At 47.7% G+C, this 17,663-nt stretch overlaps 1 protein-coding gene across 5 annotated transcripts in view; it reads left to right on the plus strand.

The window, feature by feature from the left end:
- AGXT2 (alanine--glyoxylate aminotransferase 2) overlaps positions 1 to 12,967 on the plus strand; it is a 41,481-nt gene extending 28,514 nt beyond the window's left edge. For all 5 annotated transcript variants that reach the window (XM_075184393.1, XM_075184418.1, XM_075184427.1 and 2 more), the window contains 3 exons: positions 3,294 to 3,443; positions 12,306 to 12,404; positions 12,684 to 12,967. In XM_075184393.1, the coding sequence (XP_075040494.1) occupies positions 3,294 to 3,443; positions 12,306 to 12,404; positions 12,684 to 12,791 (357 nt within the window). In that variant the 3' untranslated portion in view covers positions 12,792 to 12,967. The remainder of the gene's footprint in view (positions 1 to 3,293; positions 3,444 to 12,305; positions 12,405 to 12,683) is intronic.
- Positions 12,968 to 17,663: the final 4,696 nt, after the last annotated feature.

Consider the following 17,663-nt stretch of genomic DNA (forward strand, 5'->3'; position numbering starts at 1 on the left):
AACAGCACTCCTGCAATACTGAATCATTCATTTGAAGAAATGAATATATCAGCTACTGCACAGCAGGTGCATATTCAATTGTTTTAAAATAAGAAATAGTGTCTACCCAAGTGAGGGGGTCACATTTACAAGAAAACAGCTAAACACAAAAGCAATGAGTAATATAATAATTTATAGAACAAACTAAATTTTGACCCATACAAGCATAAACCTGTGATAACTGATTTATGGTATTCCACGTAAGTTTATCACGCAATATATTCTTCAGCTACTTTGAAATTAACTAATAGAAGAATCACGGACTGCCCAATTTTTCTTAAAAAACACTTAGATTGGAATATATAAATTATATTTTATATAATTTAATTTATGTCACCACTAGGAAGCCGTATTTCTTAAAAAAAAATCAAAAAAAAATCTGCATAATTGTTTTAAACCATTCTAGGCCTGATTCATCAAGGAATGCAAAACTAATGCATTGTGTGTTTTTGATTTTTTTCTTCAAAACCGCACATATATTGGGCATACGCATGTCCATATTCAACAAGGTGTGGATCTAAACATACGTATGTCAAGTCTATGTTCACTCTGCTCTCACAGACAACACACTGCAGGATACATACAATACATAAAAAAAAAAATACATAATATACATAATAAACACATAAATACATTAAAAAAAACAACCTATACAATTAGGCTAGGTACACACTGAAGAATTTTTGGACCAACGTGTTCTCTCAAACGATTGTACCCAAGACTGAAGGTCCGATCAGTCTGGTGATTCATCCATACACACTGACACGATTTACCTTCAGATCTGTGCTCTTCATCTGGTCCTTCATCTGGTCCTCTAGTCTTCAGAATGACAGCACAATATTCATTCATTCATTCTTGTCACACTGATTAAAACCACCTTGTTATAGCTATCCACATATCCTAACAAATTTCATTAGCTTCTGTGAATCTGAAACGAAACATTCTGTCTCAGAACGAACAAATTAATTTTTCCTTCTACAGCACTCTCTACATTTATTCACCAGGACATTCATTGCTAGAATCGGCTGAAAAGAGCCCGACTCTGGAAACTCTATGGAGATCGTGAGCATGAGTGTATACAGGGCCGCCATCAGGGGGGTACGGGGGTACGGTTGTACCGGGCCCGGGCTCACCAGGGGGCCCGGTACAACAGCTCAGCAAAGACTTACCTGGGGCCCGCCGCTGGTCTCCGCTATTCTGTCTTCAGCCTGGCTGTCACCGTGACAGCCAGGCACCAGGATCCGATCACAGGAGTGGAGGAATCATTCCCCCTGCGATCATGTGCTCTGTCACAGGCAGAGCACATGATCGCAGGGGGAATGAATCCTCCACCCCTGCGATCGGATCCTGGTGCCTGGCTGTCACGGTGACAGCCAGGCTGAAGACAGAATAGCGGAGGCCAGCGGCGGGCCCCAGGTAAGTATGTGTTGCTCATGGGGGGGGCGCTCATGGGGGGGGCCCGCTCATGGGGGGGGGGGGGCACGGGGGCACGATTTTTTCTGAAGGCGGCCCTGAGTGTATACACACTACATGATCGGTTGGTGATTGGTCGGAAAATATAAAACAGGACGACCAACCAAATGAAACTATGATCGGCACTTTGGGACGACTTTCGACCATCGTGTCACTATACACACTAACCCGACCGAACTAACTTCCGACTAAACTGTCGTATGTCAGCTGATTTGCCCAATTATTGGACGAAAACGCTCCAGTGTGTACCCAGCCTTAATGTTATCTGTTAAAGGTTATTTTGTTTTGTTTTTTCCCCCCTCTCCCATAAAATATATTTTTTAGGATGTTATGAATATTTACTGGATGATGCTGCGTTCTCTGGCGTATGGTTTGTTTCTGAGCATGTGCAGAGCGATTTTTACAAAATACTGTTAGGAACCCCTCCAACCAGTACAGCAAAACCCCTAGTGGTGGGGACAGACTAGGTCGCAGACTAACAGAGGGTCGTGAAATGTGTACCGGCTGGGGAGAACCCAGGAAAACAGAGTGAAGTCCAGGCAAGGGTCGAGGGCCGGCAGCAGACAGCGTATCCAACAAACAAGCCGAGGTCAGGGGTCACAAGCAAAACAGGCAGAGTCCAATAATCCAAGCAGGGGGTCATACACAGGGAATCAAACGGAGTATCCACAGGACAGGGACTAGGAAGCAGGAGCAGGTCAGCAAGACTGTAACAGAGAAGCTATAACTGGTAGTGAGGCTCAGATCTCACTGCCTTAAATAGTACTAAGAGCCAATCAGGACAGAGGAGGACAGGGCTGACAATCAGCCTCAGGAGGCAGCTAATTAATTGCTAGCTAGAACTAGCATAGATAATAACATAACCAGGAAGCATGTATAAAAATATAAATGAACCAGTTTAAATCATATGAGAGCTCCCCCTGGTGTTGGAGGATGTCCCTACACCCTCCTACATCTATGCCACAAGGATAATAACAGAGCATAGAAACTAAAGCACGCGCCCGGCTGCTAATTCACTCCAGGATGAGGCGTACCGCCGCGGCTCGTGACAAATACGACGCGTATTTACATTCCTTGATGAGTCGAACCCTTTGTGTTTACTGAAGCACACAATATTTGTTACATGCACGTAGTTTACAGAGCTTGTGTTAAATTGAGTACCGAATTTGACCATTACTGGTACAGTATCTTAATCTGCTTACATTATGCACAAAAATAATTGAGAAAAGCAAAAGTATATCAAATCACTACTGCATACAGTATTAAACAATCCTTCCTGATTATTTTCTAGATCCTATAAATAATTTAACACTTCTTCGTTTCGAACCTATACATCACAGAGTTTGAGCAGATTTGTAAAAGCAACAAGCGGCTATGAGCAGGGGGGCAATTGGAGACCCACCCTTGAATGAATATATTTTGGAATGCTAGGATTATAAAAGGATAGGTGAAAATAGGTGGGCGTGTTTATACCAAAAAGAATTAAGGATTTAAAAAAAAGGTTATTTCCAGCAAAGCTGGCACCAACCCCACCACTGGCACCATAGAAAACACGAGGAGGGGGGTGCCGTCTAGGGCATCTCCAGGGCATCAAACGGACCTGGCTATGGCAGAAACAGACTTATTTTAGATATTTTAGTGTTCCTTTTAAGTTTTGTGTTTGTAAAAAGCAAAGATTCAGGTAGGACGTTCTGAGGACGAGATAAGTTTACTGTAATTCATTACGGTATTTTGATTTCGGTGTGTTAGACGTAATGGAACTCCTCTGTCTCCCTCTGCAGGCCATCGATGAGGGTGATCTACAAAACAATTGTAAGCTGGTTGGAACATACCTGTTGCTGGAGATGGCTAAGCTTCGGGATAAGTTTGAAAATATCGGAGATGTTCGTGGAAAAGGCTTAATGATTGGAATAGAGATGGTAACGGACAAGGTAAGAATTAAATTATACCGCAGTTTAAAATATTCTGATTTGTGTCAAATGTATCATAGGATCAGTGTAAATCAGTGGTTCCCAAACTTTTTCAGTTCGCGGCACCCTTAGAGTCTCCATAATTTTTTCAAGGCACCCCTCCAAAACAATTACCGAGCTCTCTCGTTTTATAAGTAGTTGGGTCAAAATAACGTAATAAGTATTTAGGTCAGGACAGAAATACTTTGAAAGTTGTTTGCAAAAATAGTACACATAAATCCAAGGGAAAATAATATTTTTATGTATTTTTTTCAATTATATTTCTGTCAAAGAATAATTTACAGCTGATATTAAGTGCAGTGCAACAGAGCAGAGAGAAGTTTTTTTCTTTCCTTCCTCCGGCCGGCGACCAATCGGGTGGAGGGTGGCAGGCAGAGGGGAGCGAATGGCGCTTCCACACCTTGCGCATCCCAATGACCGCAGGCTCGCGGCACCCCTGTGACCACGCCGCGGCTCTGCGGCGCACAGTTTGGGAACCGGCAGATTATTGCACAATCAGATGGCTCCTAAACGATAACAGACCCCAATCACCCAAATCTGGTGGCTATTACGCAATGGAGACCTCCAACTCAAACTTAGGTGCTCTTCACCAGTATTTGGTGTCTGAGTCGCTTTTATTCTAGGCGTAATGCTAGAAGGTGGTGTTACGTAAATCAAAAAAGCTACTATTGAGTCTCAAAAAATTATACAAAAAAAATGTATAATTATGCTTACCGTTAATTCCTTTTCCTCAAAATACTCCATGAAAGCCGTTACCACGGATACAAACCCTTTCCAGTTGAGGTAGAATCCCCATTCCATATGTTCGGCCGCACATTGCCAAGAATTGAAATGACCCCTTAGTGCAGTGGTTCCCAAACTTTTGCAGTTCGCGGCACCCTTAGAGTCTTCAAATTTTTTCAAGGCACCCTTCCAAAATAATTACTGAGCAGTCCTGTTTTAGAAGTAGTTGGGTCAAAAAATTGTAATAAGTATTTAGGTCACAACAGAAATACTTATTTAGCTGTATGAAAAAATGCCCCTCTGCATCCAGACACTCTGCCCCCTCTGCATCCAGGGACACTGCCCCCTCTGCATCCAGACACTCTGCCCCCTCTGCATCCAGGAACACTGCCCCCTCTACATCAAGGCACACTGCCCTCTCTCACGTTGCCCCCTCTGTCACGCTGTCCCCCTCCTCTGCCCCCCTTCTCTGCCCTCTCTCACTCTGTCCCCCTCCTCCTCCTCTGTCCCCTCTCACTCTGTCCCCCTCCTCCTCCTCTGTCCCCCTCCTCTGCCATCTGTCCTCCTCCTCTGTCCCCCTCCTCTGCTCTCTGTCCCCCTTCTCTGCCATCTGTCCCCCTCCTCTGCTGTCCTCCTCCTCTGCTGTCCTCCTCCTCTGCCCTCTGTCCTCCTCCTCTGCCCTCTGTCCCCCTCCTCTGCCATCTGTCCCCCTCCTCTGCTCTCTGTCCCCCTCCTCTGCTCTCTGTCCCCCTCCTCTGCCATCTGTCCTTCTCCTCCTCCTCTGTCCCCCTCCTCTGCCATCTGTTCTTCTCCTTCTCCTCTGTCCCCCTCCTCTGCCATCTGTCCACCTCCTCTGCTCTCTGTCCTCCTCCTTTGCCCTCTGTCCTCCTACTCTGCCATCTGTCCCCCTCCTCTGCTCTCTGTCCCCCTCCTCCTCTGTCCCCCTCCTCTGCCATCTGTCCTCCTCCTCTGCCATCTGTCCCCCTCCTCCTCCTCTGTCCCCCTCCTCTGCCATCTGTTCTCCTCCTCCTCCTCCTCTGCCCTCTGTCCCCCTCCTCTGCCCTCTGTCCCCCTCCTCTGCCCTCTGTCCTCCTCCTTTGCTCTCTGTCCCCCTCCTCTGCTCTCTGTCCTCCTCCTCTGCTCTCTGTCCTCCTCCTCTCTGTCCCCCTCCTCTGTCCCCCTCCTCTGCCATCTGTTCTCCTCCTCCTCTGTCCTCCTCCTTTGCCCTCTGTCCCCCTCCTCTGTCCTCTGCTGTCCTCCTCCTCTGCCCTCTGTCCCCCTCCTCTGCCCTCTGTCCCCCTCCTCTGCCCTCTGTCCCCCTCCTCTGCTCTCTGTCCCCCTCCTCTGCTCTCTGTCCCCCTCCTCTGCCCTCCTCCTCTGCCATCTGTTCTTCTCCTCCTCCTCTGTCCCCCTCCTCTGCCATCTGTCCCCCTCCTCTGCTCTCTGTCCTCCTCCTTTGCCCTCTGTCCTCCTCCTCTGCCATCTGTCCCCCTCCTCTGCTCTCTGTCCCCCTCCTCCTCTGTCCCCCTCCTCTGCCATCTGTCCTCCTCCTCTGCCCTCTTCCTCCTTTGCTCTCTGTCCCCCTCCTCTGCTCTCTGTCCTCCTCCTCTGCTCTCTGTCCTCCTCCTCCTCTGTGTCCCCCTCCTCTGTCCCCCTCCTCTGCCATCTGTTCTCCTCCTCCTCCTCTGTCCTCCTCCTTTGCCCTCTGTCCCCCTCCTCTGCTGTCCTCCTCCTCTGCCATCTGTCCCCCTCCTCTGCTCTCTGTCCCCCTCCTCTGCTCTCTGTCCCCCTCCTCTGCCCTCTGTCCCCCTCCTCTGCCCTCTGTCCTCCTCCTCCTCATCCTCTGTCCTCCTCCTCTGCCATCTGTTCTTCTCCTCCTCCTCTGTCCCCCTCCTCTGCCATCTGTCCCCCCCCTCTGCTCTCTGTCCTCCTCCTTTGCCCTCTGTCCTCCTCCTCTGCCATCTGTCCCCCTCCTCTGCTCTCTGTCCCCCTCCTCCTCTGTCCCCCTCCTCTGCCATCTGTCCTCCTCCTCTGCCCTCTTCCCCCTCCTCTGCCATCTGTCCCCCTCCTCTGCCATCTGTCCCCCTCCTCCTCCTCTGTCCCCCTCCTCTGCCATCTGTTCTCCTCCTCCTCCTCTGTTCTCTGTCCCCCTCCTCTGCCCTCTGTCCTCCTCCTTTGCTCTCTGTCCCTCTCCTCTGCTCTCTGTCCTCCTCCTCTGCTCTCTGTCCTCCTCCTCTCTGTCCCCCTCCTCTGCCATCTGTTCTCCTCCTCCTCATCTGTCCTCCTCCTTTGCCCTCTGTCCCCCTCCTCTGCCCTCCTCCTCTGCCCTCTGTTCTCCTCCTCTGCTCTCTGTCCCCCTCCTCTGCTCTCTGTCCCCCTCCTCTGTCCCCCTCCTCTGCCATCTGTTCTCCTCCTCCTCTGCCATCTGTTCTCCTCCTCTGCTCTCTGTCCCCCTCCTCTGCCCTCTGTCCCCCTCCTCTGCCCTCTGTCCCCCTCCTCTGCTCTCTGTCACCCTCCTCTGCTCTCTGTCACCCTCCTCTGCTCTCTGTCCCCCTCCTCTGCTCTCTGTCCCCCTCCTCTGCCATCTTTTCTTATCCTCCTCTGCCATCTGTTCTCCTCCACCTCCTCTGCCCTCTGTTCTCCTCCTCTGCTCTCTGTCCTCCTCCTCTGCTCTCTGTCCCCCTCCTCTGCCCTCTGTCCCCCTCCTCTGCTCTCTGTCCCCCTCCTCTGCCCTCTGTCCCCCTCCTCTGCTCTCTGTCACCCTTCTCTGCCATCTGTCCCCCTCCTCTGCTGTCCTCCTCCTCTGCTGTCCTCCTCCTCTGCCCTCTGTCCCCCTCCTCTGCCATCTGTCCCCCTCCTCTGCCATCTGTCCCCCTCCTCTGCCATCTGTCCCCCTCCTCTGCTCTCTGTCCCCCTCCTCTGCTCTCTGTCCCCCTCCTCTGCCATCTGTCCTTCTCCTCCTCCTCTGTCCCCCTCCTCTGCCATCTGTTCTTCTCCTTCTCCTCTGTCCCCCTCCTCTGCCATCTGTCCCCCTCCTCTGCTCTCTGTCCTCCTCCTTTGCCCTCTGTCCTCCTACTCTGCCATCTGTCCCCCTCCTCTGCTCTCTGTCCCCCTCCTCCTCTGTCCCCCTCCTCCTCTGTCCCCCTCCTCTGCCATCTGTCCTCCTCCTCTGCCATCTGTCCCCCTCCTCCTCCTCTGTCCCCCTCCTCTGCCATCTGTTCTCCTCCTCCTCCTCCTCTGCCCTCTGTCCCCCTCCTCTGCCCTCTGTCCCCCTCCTCTGCCCTCTGTCCTCCTCCTTTGCTCTCTGTCCCCCTCCTCTGCTCTCTGTCCTCCTCCTCTGCTCTCTGTCCTCCTCCTCTCTGTCCCCCTCCTCTGTCCCCCTCCTCTGCCATCTGTTCTCCTCCTCCTCCTCTGTCCTCCTCCTTTGCCCTCTGTCCCCCTCCTCTGTCCTCTGCTGTCCTCCTCCTCTGCTCTCTGTCCCCCTCCTCTGCTCTCTGTCCCCCTCCTCTGCCATCTGTTCTTCTCCTCCTCCTCTGTCCCCCTCCTCTGCCATCTGTCCCCCTCCTCTGCTCTCTGTCCTCCTCCTTTGCCCTCTGTCCTCCTCCTCTGCCATCTGTCCCCCTCCTCTGCTCTCTGTCCCCCTCCTCCTCTGTCCCCCTCCTCTGCCATCTGTCCTCCTCCTCTGCCCTCTTCCTCCTTTGCTCTCTGTCCCCCTCCTCTGCTCTCTGTCCTCCTCCTCCTCTGTGTCCCCCTCTGTCCCCCTCCTCTGCCATCTGTTCTCCTCCTCCTCCTCTGTCCTCCTCCTTTGCCCTCTGTCCCCCTCCTCTGCTGTCCTCCTCCTCTGCCCTCTGTCCCCCTCCTCTGCCATCTGTCCCCCTCCTCTGCTCTCTGTCCCCCTCCTCTGCTCTCTGTCCCCCTCCTCTGCCCTCTGTCCCCCTCCTCTGCCCTCTGTCCTCCTCCTCCTCATCCTCTGTCCTCCTCCTCTGCCATCTGTTCTTCTCCTCCTCCTCTGTCCCCCTCCTCTGCCATCTGTCCCCCCCTCTGCTCTCTGTCCTCCTCCTTTGCCCTCTGTCCTCCTCCTCTGCCATCTGTCCCCCTCCTCTGCTCTCTGTCCCCCTCCTCCTCTGTCCCCCTCCTCTGCCATCTGTCCTCCTCCTCTGCCCTCTTCCCCCTCCTCTGCCATCTGTCCCCCTCCTCTGCCATCTGTCCCCCTCCTCCTCCTCTGTCCCCCTCCTCTGCCATCTGTTCTCCTCCTCCTCCTCTGTTCTCTGTCCCCCTCCTCTGCCCTCTGTCCTCCTCCTTTGCTCTCTGTCCCTCTCCTCTGCTCTCTGTCCTCCTCCTCTGCTCTCTGTCCTCCTCCTCTCTGTCCCCCTCCTCTGTCCCCCTCCTCTGCCATCTGTTCTCCTCCTCCTCATCTGTCCTCCTCCTTTGCCCTCTGTCCCCCTCCTCTGCCCTCCTCCTCTGCCCTCTGTTCTCCTCCTCCTCCTCTGCTCTCTGTCCCCCTCCTCTGCTCTCTGTCCCCCTCCTCTGCCCTCCTCCTCTGCCCTCTGTCCCCCTCCTCTGCTCTCTGTCCCCCTCCTCTGCCATCTGTTCTCCTCCTCCTCTGCCATCTGTTCTCCTCCTCTGCTCTCTGTCCCCCTCCTCTGCCCTCTGTCCCCCTCCTCTGCCCTCTGTCCCCCTCCTCTGCTCTCTGTCACCCTCCTCTGCTCTCTGTCACCCTCCTCTGCTCTCTGTCCCCCTCCTCTGCTCTCTGTCCCCCTCCTCTGCTCTCTGTCCCCCTCCTCTGCTCTCTGTCCCCCTCCTCTGCCATCTGTTCTCCTCCTCCTCTGCCATCTGTTCTCCTCCTCCTCCTCTGCCCTCTGTTCTCCTCCTCTGCTCTCTGTCCTCCTCCTCTGCTCTCTGTCCCCCTCCTCTGCCCTCTGTCCCCCTCCTCTGCTCTCTGTCCCCCTCCTCTGCCCTCTGTCCCCCTCCTCTGCTCTCTGTCACCCTCCTCTGCTCTCTGTCACCCTCCTCTGCTCTCTGTCACCCTCCTCTGCTCTCCTCCTCTGCTACAATCCCTCTCACTCTGCCCCGCGTCAGGCGACAGCCATAGAAAAAAAGAAAGAAAACAGAAACTTACCAATCCGCGCGGCGCCGGGACCCAGCAGCCTCCTCTCTCCCGCAGCTTTCACTGACGTCATTCAGTGACAGCTACGGGAGAGAGGAGGCTGCTGGGTCCTGGCGCTGGATTGGTAAGTTTCTGTTTTCTTTCTTTTTTTAGGGCTGGCCCGCGGCACCCCAGAGACAGCGCCGCGGCACCCCTGCGAGCCGCAGCGCACAGTTTGGGAACCTCAGGTGTAAACCAAGCTACAGCCGTCCTTGATCTATGTTCTTTTATTCCTCCTTAAATTTGAACAGGATAGGTCAATATATTTTCCTTTTCTATTTTCTGTAGACAATATAGTCATATTAAGCAGATGTGACTCTTCAGCTGTCGTTCAACCCCAAAATAAAGCTTTATGTACACTTTTATTTTAACACTGAATTTCTATTAAATAAGGCATTGGTTTGTTTTTTTTCATTAACCCTCAAGGAACACTTTATTTGTTCATTAGCTGCCTACAGGGGCAGACCTAATTTTTTTTAGGGGGTGGATGATTTGTGCCCCGCCCACTTTTTTTCCTAATAGCTGCCACTGCTGCTAGGGGGGGCCGATTGCCCCAATCACCCCCCCCCCTCCACCCTTTGGATCTGCCACAGGCTGTCTAACACTGCCTGTGAACAGATTAAGTGCCATCCGCACATAGTTTGTCCCTTTGGGGGGGGGGGGGGGGAGGGGGAATCAGGTTAAGCCGGAGCAGGGACTAAATTTCCCCCCTAAAAAAGTCCTCTAGATCGGCCCATGATGGGGACAGCAGTAAGTGCCGGTACTTAGGTTAATACCAGAGAAATCTATTCTTTGCCAGAGTTTCTGTTGTCCTTTTGGATCTTCACCACTTGTTAAATAGACCCTTTAGTTTTATGTTGATATTGTATTGGATTTTACATCTACATACATTACCTCACAGGCTCTGAAATACACATTATAAAAACAATTTCATACAACTCTATCATTCAGTCCTTTGACCATTGTATATTTCAAGTATAGTAACTTATAAATGTAATCTGGTTTGTGATACACAATGTACCTTTGGAACTCTCTGCCTCATGTGACCAGTCTCGTCTTCAACCTTCAATCGCTCCCTAAAAACTCACCTTCTCACACTTGCCTAATCCTAATACAGCGTCCTCTACACACTCCCCCTGCCCACCCCTATTGTCTCCATTTGCTACCCCCCGCCTTACCATAAAGAACTACCTCCTATAACACCTCCTACCCCATTCACACAGTTCCCCCCACCCCTCTTGAATGTTAGCTCTCACAAGTTTGACCTTCCACACCTCCGGTCTTCTCATCCTCTTGTAACGTTCCTTTGTTCTAGTTGTGTCTTGTAACATAGCTGTTTTTTTCTATTGTTTCATTATGTATTGATTTTTGCAGATGCTATTGGTTCTCTTGCCCTTTACTTATCGGTATTGTTCCGTTTATATTTTGTCGATTGTACGGTGCTACGGATTCTGTGGCGCATTATAAATGAAGATTGATGATATCTTGTTTTTTACATATACATTTGCAAATAAAACAGCACAATAATGTGATAAACAGAAAATTAGTCAATAATAGCATGGATGTCACACAGGGTTCAACAAGGCGCTGACTTGGCTCTCTCTGCGAGGCTCTCACAACCAAAGTATAATTCAATATTTCCTTAGCTCAATAGAAGGACATATTGTTTAAGTAGATTAATTCCGGTATCCATTCTTTTCACATTATGGGGTCTATATTTCAAAGATCAAAAAGGGCCACATAATATTTAAGATTTGTGGTAATTGTGATGCAAATAACTTTTTTTTAATTATACTAAACTATCTCAAATCGTGACCTACAAAGTTTTACAAAATCATAAAATGAGAGTGAATAAAACTGCATAAAGTGTTTCTCAAATGGCATATACTACATGGCCCAAGGAGAGACAAAAAACCACAGAGAAAGAAGTCTAACAAGGGAATCTGAAACATAAGAAAAGAGTGAAGGAGAATTTAGTGGGAGCATGTGTAGTATTATTCGAGAGAGTAGGGGAGTGCTGTTATGAAACTGGTCTACAAACTATGTCCTGCAATTATAGCCACGGATCCAGGCATGTGATGAAAAACATTGTACAGTTTATTGCAGAGAAAATAACAAGCCAGGATGCAATAACCACAGACCGGGTCAGAATATAATCAGACTTTTAGGAATAGCAGAAGAAGTGGATTTGTCAGGTTATCTCTAGGAGAGATACAGGTGATTGGATTATGCTTACAAGGAAACAGGAACTGGCTAAGCATGGATATCTACAGACACACAGAAAGCAGGCAGTGATCCAGGGAACAAACATAAGCAGGTTTAGGAACATCAATGACCAGCAAAGGATACTGGGATAGGCAGGCATATATAAGACACAGTCAGGTGTGGATGATTAGCTAGCTGTGCTAGTTAACCTTGGTAGTGGGAGAGGCAGAATAGCACCACCTCTGGAGGATCACAGGTACTGCAGGGTAATATACACAGAGACACAAGGCAGATCATAACAAGTGCGACCAATATTCACGAAACACTGGTTTCTAGTGAATCGATATTCTACATTTTCATCAATATTGTTTGAGCCCATAACATTGCCTCATTATCCGGACGTAACAGGTGTCCTTTAAATTATTTGTGAGCTGGGCCACATAAACGAACACTCCAAAAATAAAATAATAAGTAGATGACGTAGTTGAAAAGCAATTCAAGTGTGTAAATGATCTAAAAAGTCATTTATAATTTCATAAATAGAACTCTATGCCTAACTTATTTCATTTCCCTGATTTTATCCAGCCTCCATACATTCTTCACCAAAACTAGAATATATTTTAGCAAATGTTATTCTTGTACCTGTTTCCTTCAGTGGATGCATCCTGTATGGACATAAAATTGAATTACAAATCTTTGGTTTTGGTCAAGTCTCAATTTGTGATTCTGATTGTTTTTTATTTATTCAGGAAACGCGTCAGCCTCTCCCGACACAGGAGATGAACCTCATCTGGGAAGACTGTAAAGACAATGGGGTGCTGCTTGGAAAAGGAGGACTGTATAATAATGTAAGTCAGACAAGAGTTTCATAATGGATTGACAACACAGGTGGTTCTGCCAAGTTCTCCTATGGTACAATTGGCAACTGACCCTAATTTTCAGAGATTCTCAGGTTTTAAAGATTTGTCTCTGGAAAACTGTTTGGTAAATATCCCTCAGGTCCATCACATAGGCCCATGCTATGTTTAGATAACCCCTGTCCAGCAGCCAAGTGCCCCTGGAAACCAAGTTAACATGTTGGGTCTGTTATTATCTGCATTGACCATTTTATCATTTTATCATGACAGACATTCCGTATCAAACCTCCCATGTGTATCACAAAGGAAGATGTCGATTTCGCTGTAGCCGTGTTCCAGAACGCAGTAAACAAATACCTAGAAACAAAATCAAGATGAAAAAACCGTGAAAGCTGTGAAAACTTTGGATGGATTTATATATAAAAAAAAAACAAAAAAACAATCCTATGGCATATGAAGTAGACCTGTCAAGCTCGGTTGTCTGCTTAATTGTGTTAACAGAAATTAAATTTTAGTAATTACTTTTTCATGCCACTCCCCAAAGATACAGTGAACATTGTATTCTTTTCTCCTTTGAACTTGCATTAGAGCAGCGATCTTCTCTGGGGGCAGGATGGAAATTAGGAAGAGGACATACAAGTGTGGTTTGTCTAATGTGGGCATAGTTTTACCAGGCCACAGAAATGTTTAACAGTCTAGTAGCCAATAGACCCATATGGTGCCCATTCTGTATAATGCAGACACTAGTTGGTAGAACATTATATTATATATTTCAGATTCCGATCTTGTGATTAATGAACAATCAGATGGCTCCTATACGATAACAGACCCCAATCTGGTGGCTATTATGCAATGGAGACCCCCAGCTCATAGACTTAAGTGCTCTTCGCCAGTATTTGTTGTCCGAGTCGCTTTTTTCTAGGGGAAATGCTAGGAGGTGGTGTTGCGTAAATCAAAAAAGCTACTACTGAGTCTCTCAAAAAAATGTATAATTATGCTTACCGTTAATTCCTTTTCCTCGAAATACTCCATGGTGGCCATTACAAACCCTTTCTAGTTGAGGTAGGATGCCCATTCCAGATGTTCGGCCGCACATCGCCAATAATTGATATGGCCCCTTAGTGCCATACATATCAAATAAACCTCTTACAGTGGTTCAAAAGGATCAATGTTGAGACTTAAATTGATGTCCCATGGAGTCACAATGGACCAATAGAATGATGGATCTTCTTCAGTTTGCTTGGAAGAAGTAAATAATTAAAGTCACACCATGAGAAAAACTTCTTCCAGATTCCATAATAGATTATTGGAGAATAATTTTTATTTGCCTGTAGCAGTGTGCTAATTATTTGCTCGGAGACTTATTTTCTCCATGACCGGCTCTCCATGCCATTAAAGCTAGTCACTCTGGATTTGGATAAAGAATTGGGCCTTGATGCAAGAGATCTGGACGCAGAGGCAGAAGTCAAGGCTCTCAAAGCATTTCCCAGACGACAGGGAACCAGACACAGTGCAGCCAAAACTGAAAGATTGCTATTTCTTCTGCCTTCTTTCAGATCTCTCCTAGAAAGCAGCTGATGAGTGGAAATGAAGAGAAAACATAACCCAGGCGAGATGCACATTGAGCTGTAAGAGTATTGTTTCCCCCTCTGTCCCAAGATCATTGTGCGGAGAGAATAACCTGGGTAACAAGTTGCCAGAATATTCAGTAGCTGGAACACTTACTGGTGTAGAGACCACACGCCTAGAGGAATATTTTCAACTGGGGCATTCGACAAATATATTCTGCTTGATGGCAACTTGATCATCATCATGGATCCACTTCTTAAACCTCCCTGGAGATTTATGAAGGCTACCACCATCTTTTTGTCTGAGAATATGCTGAATACGCTCCTTTTTTAGATGAAGATGAAAGTACTGAATTGCTTTCCAAAACATTTATGTGAAGTCTTTTCTTGCTTTGTGGCTATATGGCCTGTGCCATTATACCCCCCTGAAGGCGGACTCCCCAACTTGTGACACTGAAGTCTACCACGAGTATTATCCATTCTCCTTCCAAAAGTGACACTACACTCCGCTTGTCTTTAATTTTAACCCCCAGAAACTTTTATTTATTGTGATGGGATGAGAGTTTTCACATTGTTCGCAATCCAGCCATGCTGGTGTAGGAAGGCTATTAGCTGAGCTGTTTTGTAGTTGACAATGTGTTCTGAACTCCCTACCCCAAGAATGTTGTCCAGATACGGCTTCTTTTTCCCCCCCACAATTCCTCTAGTGTAACTTGCATCTTGGTAAAGGGCAGGCAGATCAACTGCAAGTGCTGGGCCAAGACTCAGAAACTGAGGAATTTCCATTGATGAACTGCAACAGGGACAAACATATAGGCATCCTGGAGATCTATGGACATAAGAAAATGCCCTTTGCTGTTGGCTATGAGGATAGAAAAGAGGTCCTTAGATCTTCTATCTCGTAGAAAGCGAATAGATCTATTCCCAGAAGACTTCTGTATGTCTCCTTGCTGAGAAAGCAAGTGTCTAAAGATGCTTCACACAGAAATTCTATGTCTCTCTGCATAACCTCAATGCTTTTCAACTTGTATTGTCTTGCTCACTTTTTCTTGGACATCTCTCTTCCCACAATCTAAGCACCCAAGCCACTAAGGCCATACCAGATTTCAAAGTTGAAATGTGAATTTTTTTAAGAACAGCTCTCCATCTTCATATTCGTGGGATCTCTCCAACAGCACGGAGTTTGGGATAGGGATAGTTTTGAATGACATACTAGCTACAGGTGCATCCACATTCTTCTAAATTCCCCGTAGAATCACTTTCCCACCAAGAATATGGGCTTGAGAACTGCATGTAGTACAAAATACCCCTTCAGACTATTGTTAAAGGCTCATAACAGGCTGCACAATCTCTACGCTGTGATAGCTTGATGTCCTTCTTCCCAAGAGTACTGAAGAGACATTACAAACTAAGGCAGACAAAAAAACAAGAACCCCTGACTTAAAGGATAACCTTATGAAGGTGCCAATCTTCCCCTCCCTACATCTCCAATCTCATCTCTACCTACACTCCTACCCGCCCCCTCCGCTCTGCCTGTGACCGCCGCCTCACTACTTCCCTGATCACCTCCTCTCACTCCCATCTCCAGGACTTTGCCCGGGCTGCTTCCCTGCTGTGGAACGATCTTCCACGTTCCATCAGGTTAGCATCTACTCTCAAAGGCTTCAAGCGTGCCCTTAAGACTCATTTCTTTATTCAAATCTATCAGTCCTCCTCCTAACCTCCTTGTCCTGGCTCTCTCCCCCAGTTAGTACCACCCTATTTGTGTCTCCCTCTTTCCTTTAGGATGTAAGCTCTCATGAGCAGAGCCCTCTTTCCTTGTGTGCTCCTTCTACTATTCCATCACCCTCTGTACCTCTTGGTCTGCTTCGCTAGCCTTGTTTTCCCTGTCTTCTTAAGCTTTGGCCATCTTCTCGCTGATTTATACCATCCCTTTCTCTATCTGTCCCAGATATTATCTGATTTGCTTTACCCTGTCACCTGTGTTTGTATATATTTTTGTATCATATTGTGTCTTAGTTCTGTTGTCTGTATATGTAATGTACGGCGCTGCGGACCTTTTGTGGCGCCTTATAAGTCAAAGATAATAATAATAATCAGCTGTTTGGGGTTTGACTCAGGCTCCGTTCTGCCGACAGCTCCAGTTGCTGCACACAAAAACACAGGGAATGTATTCGAGCAGTCCTGAGCCCTCCTTATTCTGGTCTCCATCTTGATGCCCTGTGACCTATGACACAAAGCCTGTAATCTGATTATATGTGCCAAATTAGCATTTCCACACCAGATCTGCTTTCACATACTGGCATTTCCCGGGTAGGCAGCCCCGTTCCATGTTTACACCATCTGATGTTGGGTTGACGGGACCCAAGAGAAGGTAAGCCCTTACATTGCAGAAAACATTAAACCACTCACTTATTATTAGAGACAGGAAACAACATAGGGGAGTGGGTGAGATGCCTTATATTCCAGCCAGGGGACAGTTTTTAAACACTCTCTACCCAACCTAGAAAGGGATATTACCCATTGTAATGGCTGCCATGGGGGACTGAAGTTGGATAGGTTATTTTAATCAGCAGTTCTACCAATTATATCCAGCTGTTGCAAGTACAGGAGCATATCCCTTTAACTCATTCACCTTTACCTGTTAGATGCTGGAGCCACTACAGATTGAAAGGTTCCATTCTACGTCAGCATAGGAAGAAGTGAAGCAAGAACCTCACTATCTGATACAGCTCCAGTACTGGAAGGCTAGCAAAGAGGGAGAAAGTGTTGTAAACCAGAGAGAACTCAGGTTGTGTACCAACGGTATGGATATTTGTAGCCTTTGTCACTGTAAATTCAGCATTCATGCTCCCATCCCTCAGACCCACCCCACAAAAAATACAATTATAGCTCACGGTCTGGAGAGCGCTCAATATGAACTCTGTATACACTCATCCTCAAAAGGACAGTTGATCTCTATTGCATACTTGATAAGCCTGGCCAACTTGTGGCTCTCAAGGTGTTCTGAAACTACAAACACTAGCAGACTTTGCCAGTAGATAGCCAGTCGATAGCTGGAAAGGCATACTGGGACTTGTAGTTTCACAACATCTGGAGAGCCACAAGTTGGCCAGCCTTGGCATACGGTATATTTAGGGTAGTATGCTGCATTCAACACAGCATCGCAGGGTACAACAGCCTTATGCTGGTTCACATGAAAAAAGTGGATAAAATAAAATAAAGATCAAGCACTGATTTAAACACTTTTTAAAGTATGTCCTTGTGCTTACACATTAATGGAGATGTTCACCTACAATCATGATCCAATCCTCCACAAGTGGGTGGGGAGCCCTGGGAAACTCACCATGTCCAGTGCGGATATGTCACTTTTAAGTCTTTAATACACTACTCAGTGGAATGTGTTGACAAACCTGACCAAGTCCAAGCAGACATGGTTCATGTAATCAAATATATCAACTCACTGCGCTCATGACTTCCATGACGGTTATTGCCACTAACAAGAAAGCATTTGTTGGGACTTCCGAGATCCTGATTGTTGGGGGATGAAGTATTCATCTGTAATTTCATTTTTTTGAGCATCTCCCTTAACGTGAAAGGATGCACACATGCTAAACACACCTATCTACTTCTACAATGTTCTAACCTAATAAAGGGGTAATAAAAAGCATAATCCAATAAC

The sequence above is a fragment of the Mixophyes fleayi genome, chromosome 1 (genome assembly GCF_038048845.1).
Source record: "Mixophyes fleayi isolate aMixFle1 chromosome 1, aMixFle1.hap1, whole genome shotgun sequence".
In the NCBI taxonomy this organism is placed as follows: Eukaryota; Metazoa; Chordata; class Amphibia; order Anura; family Limnodynastidae; genus Mixophyes; species Mixophyes fleayi.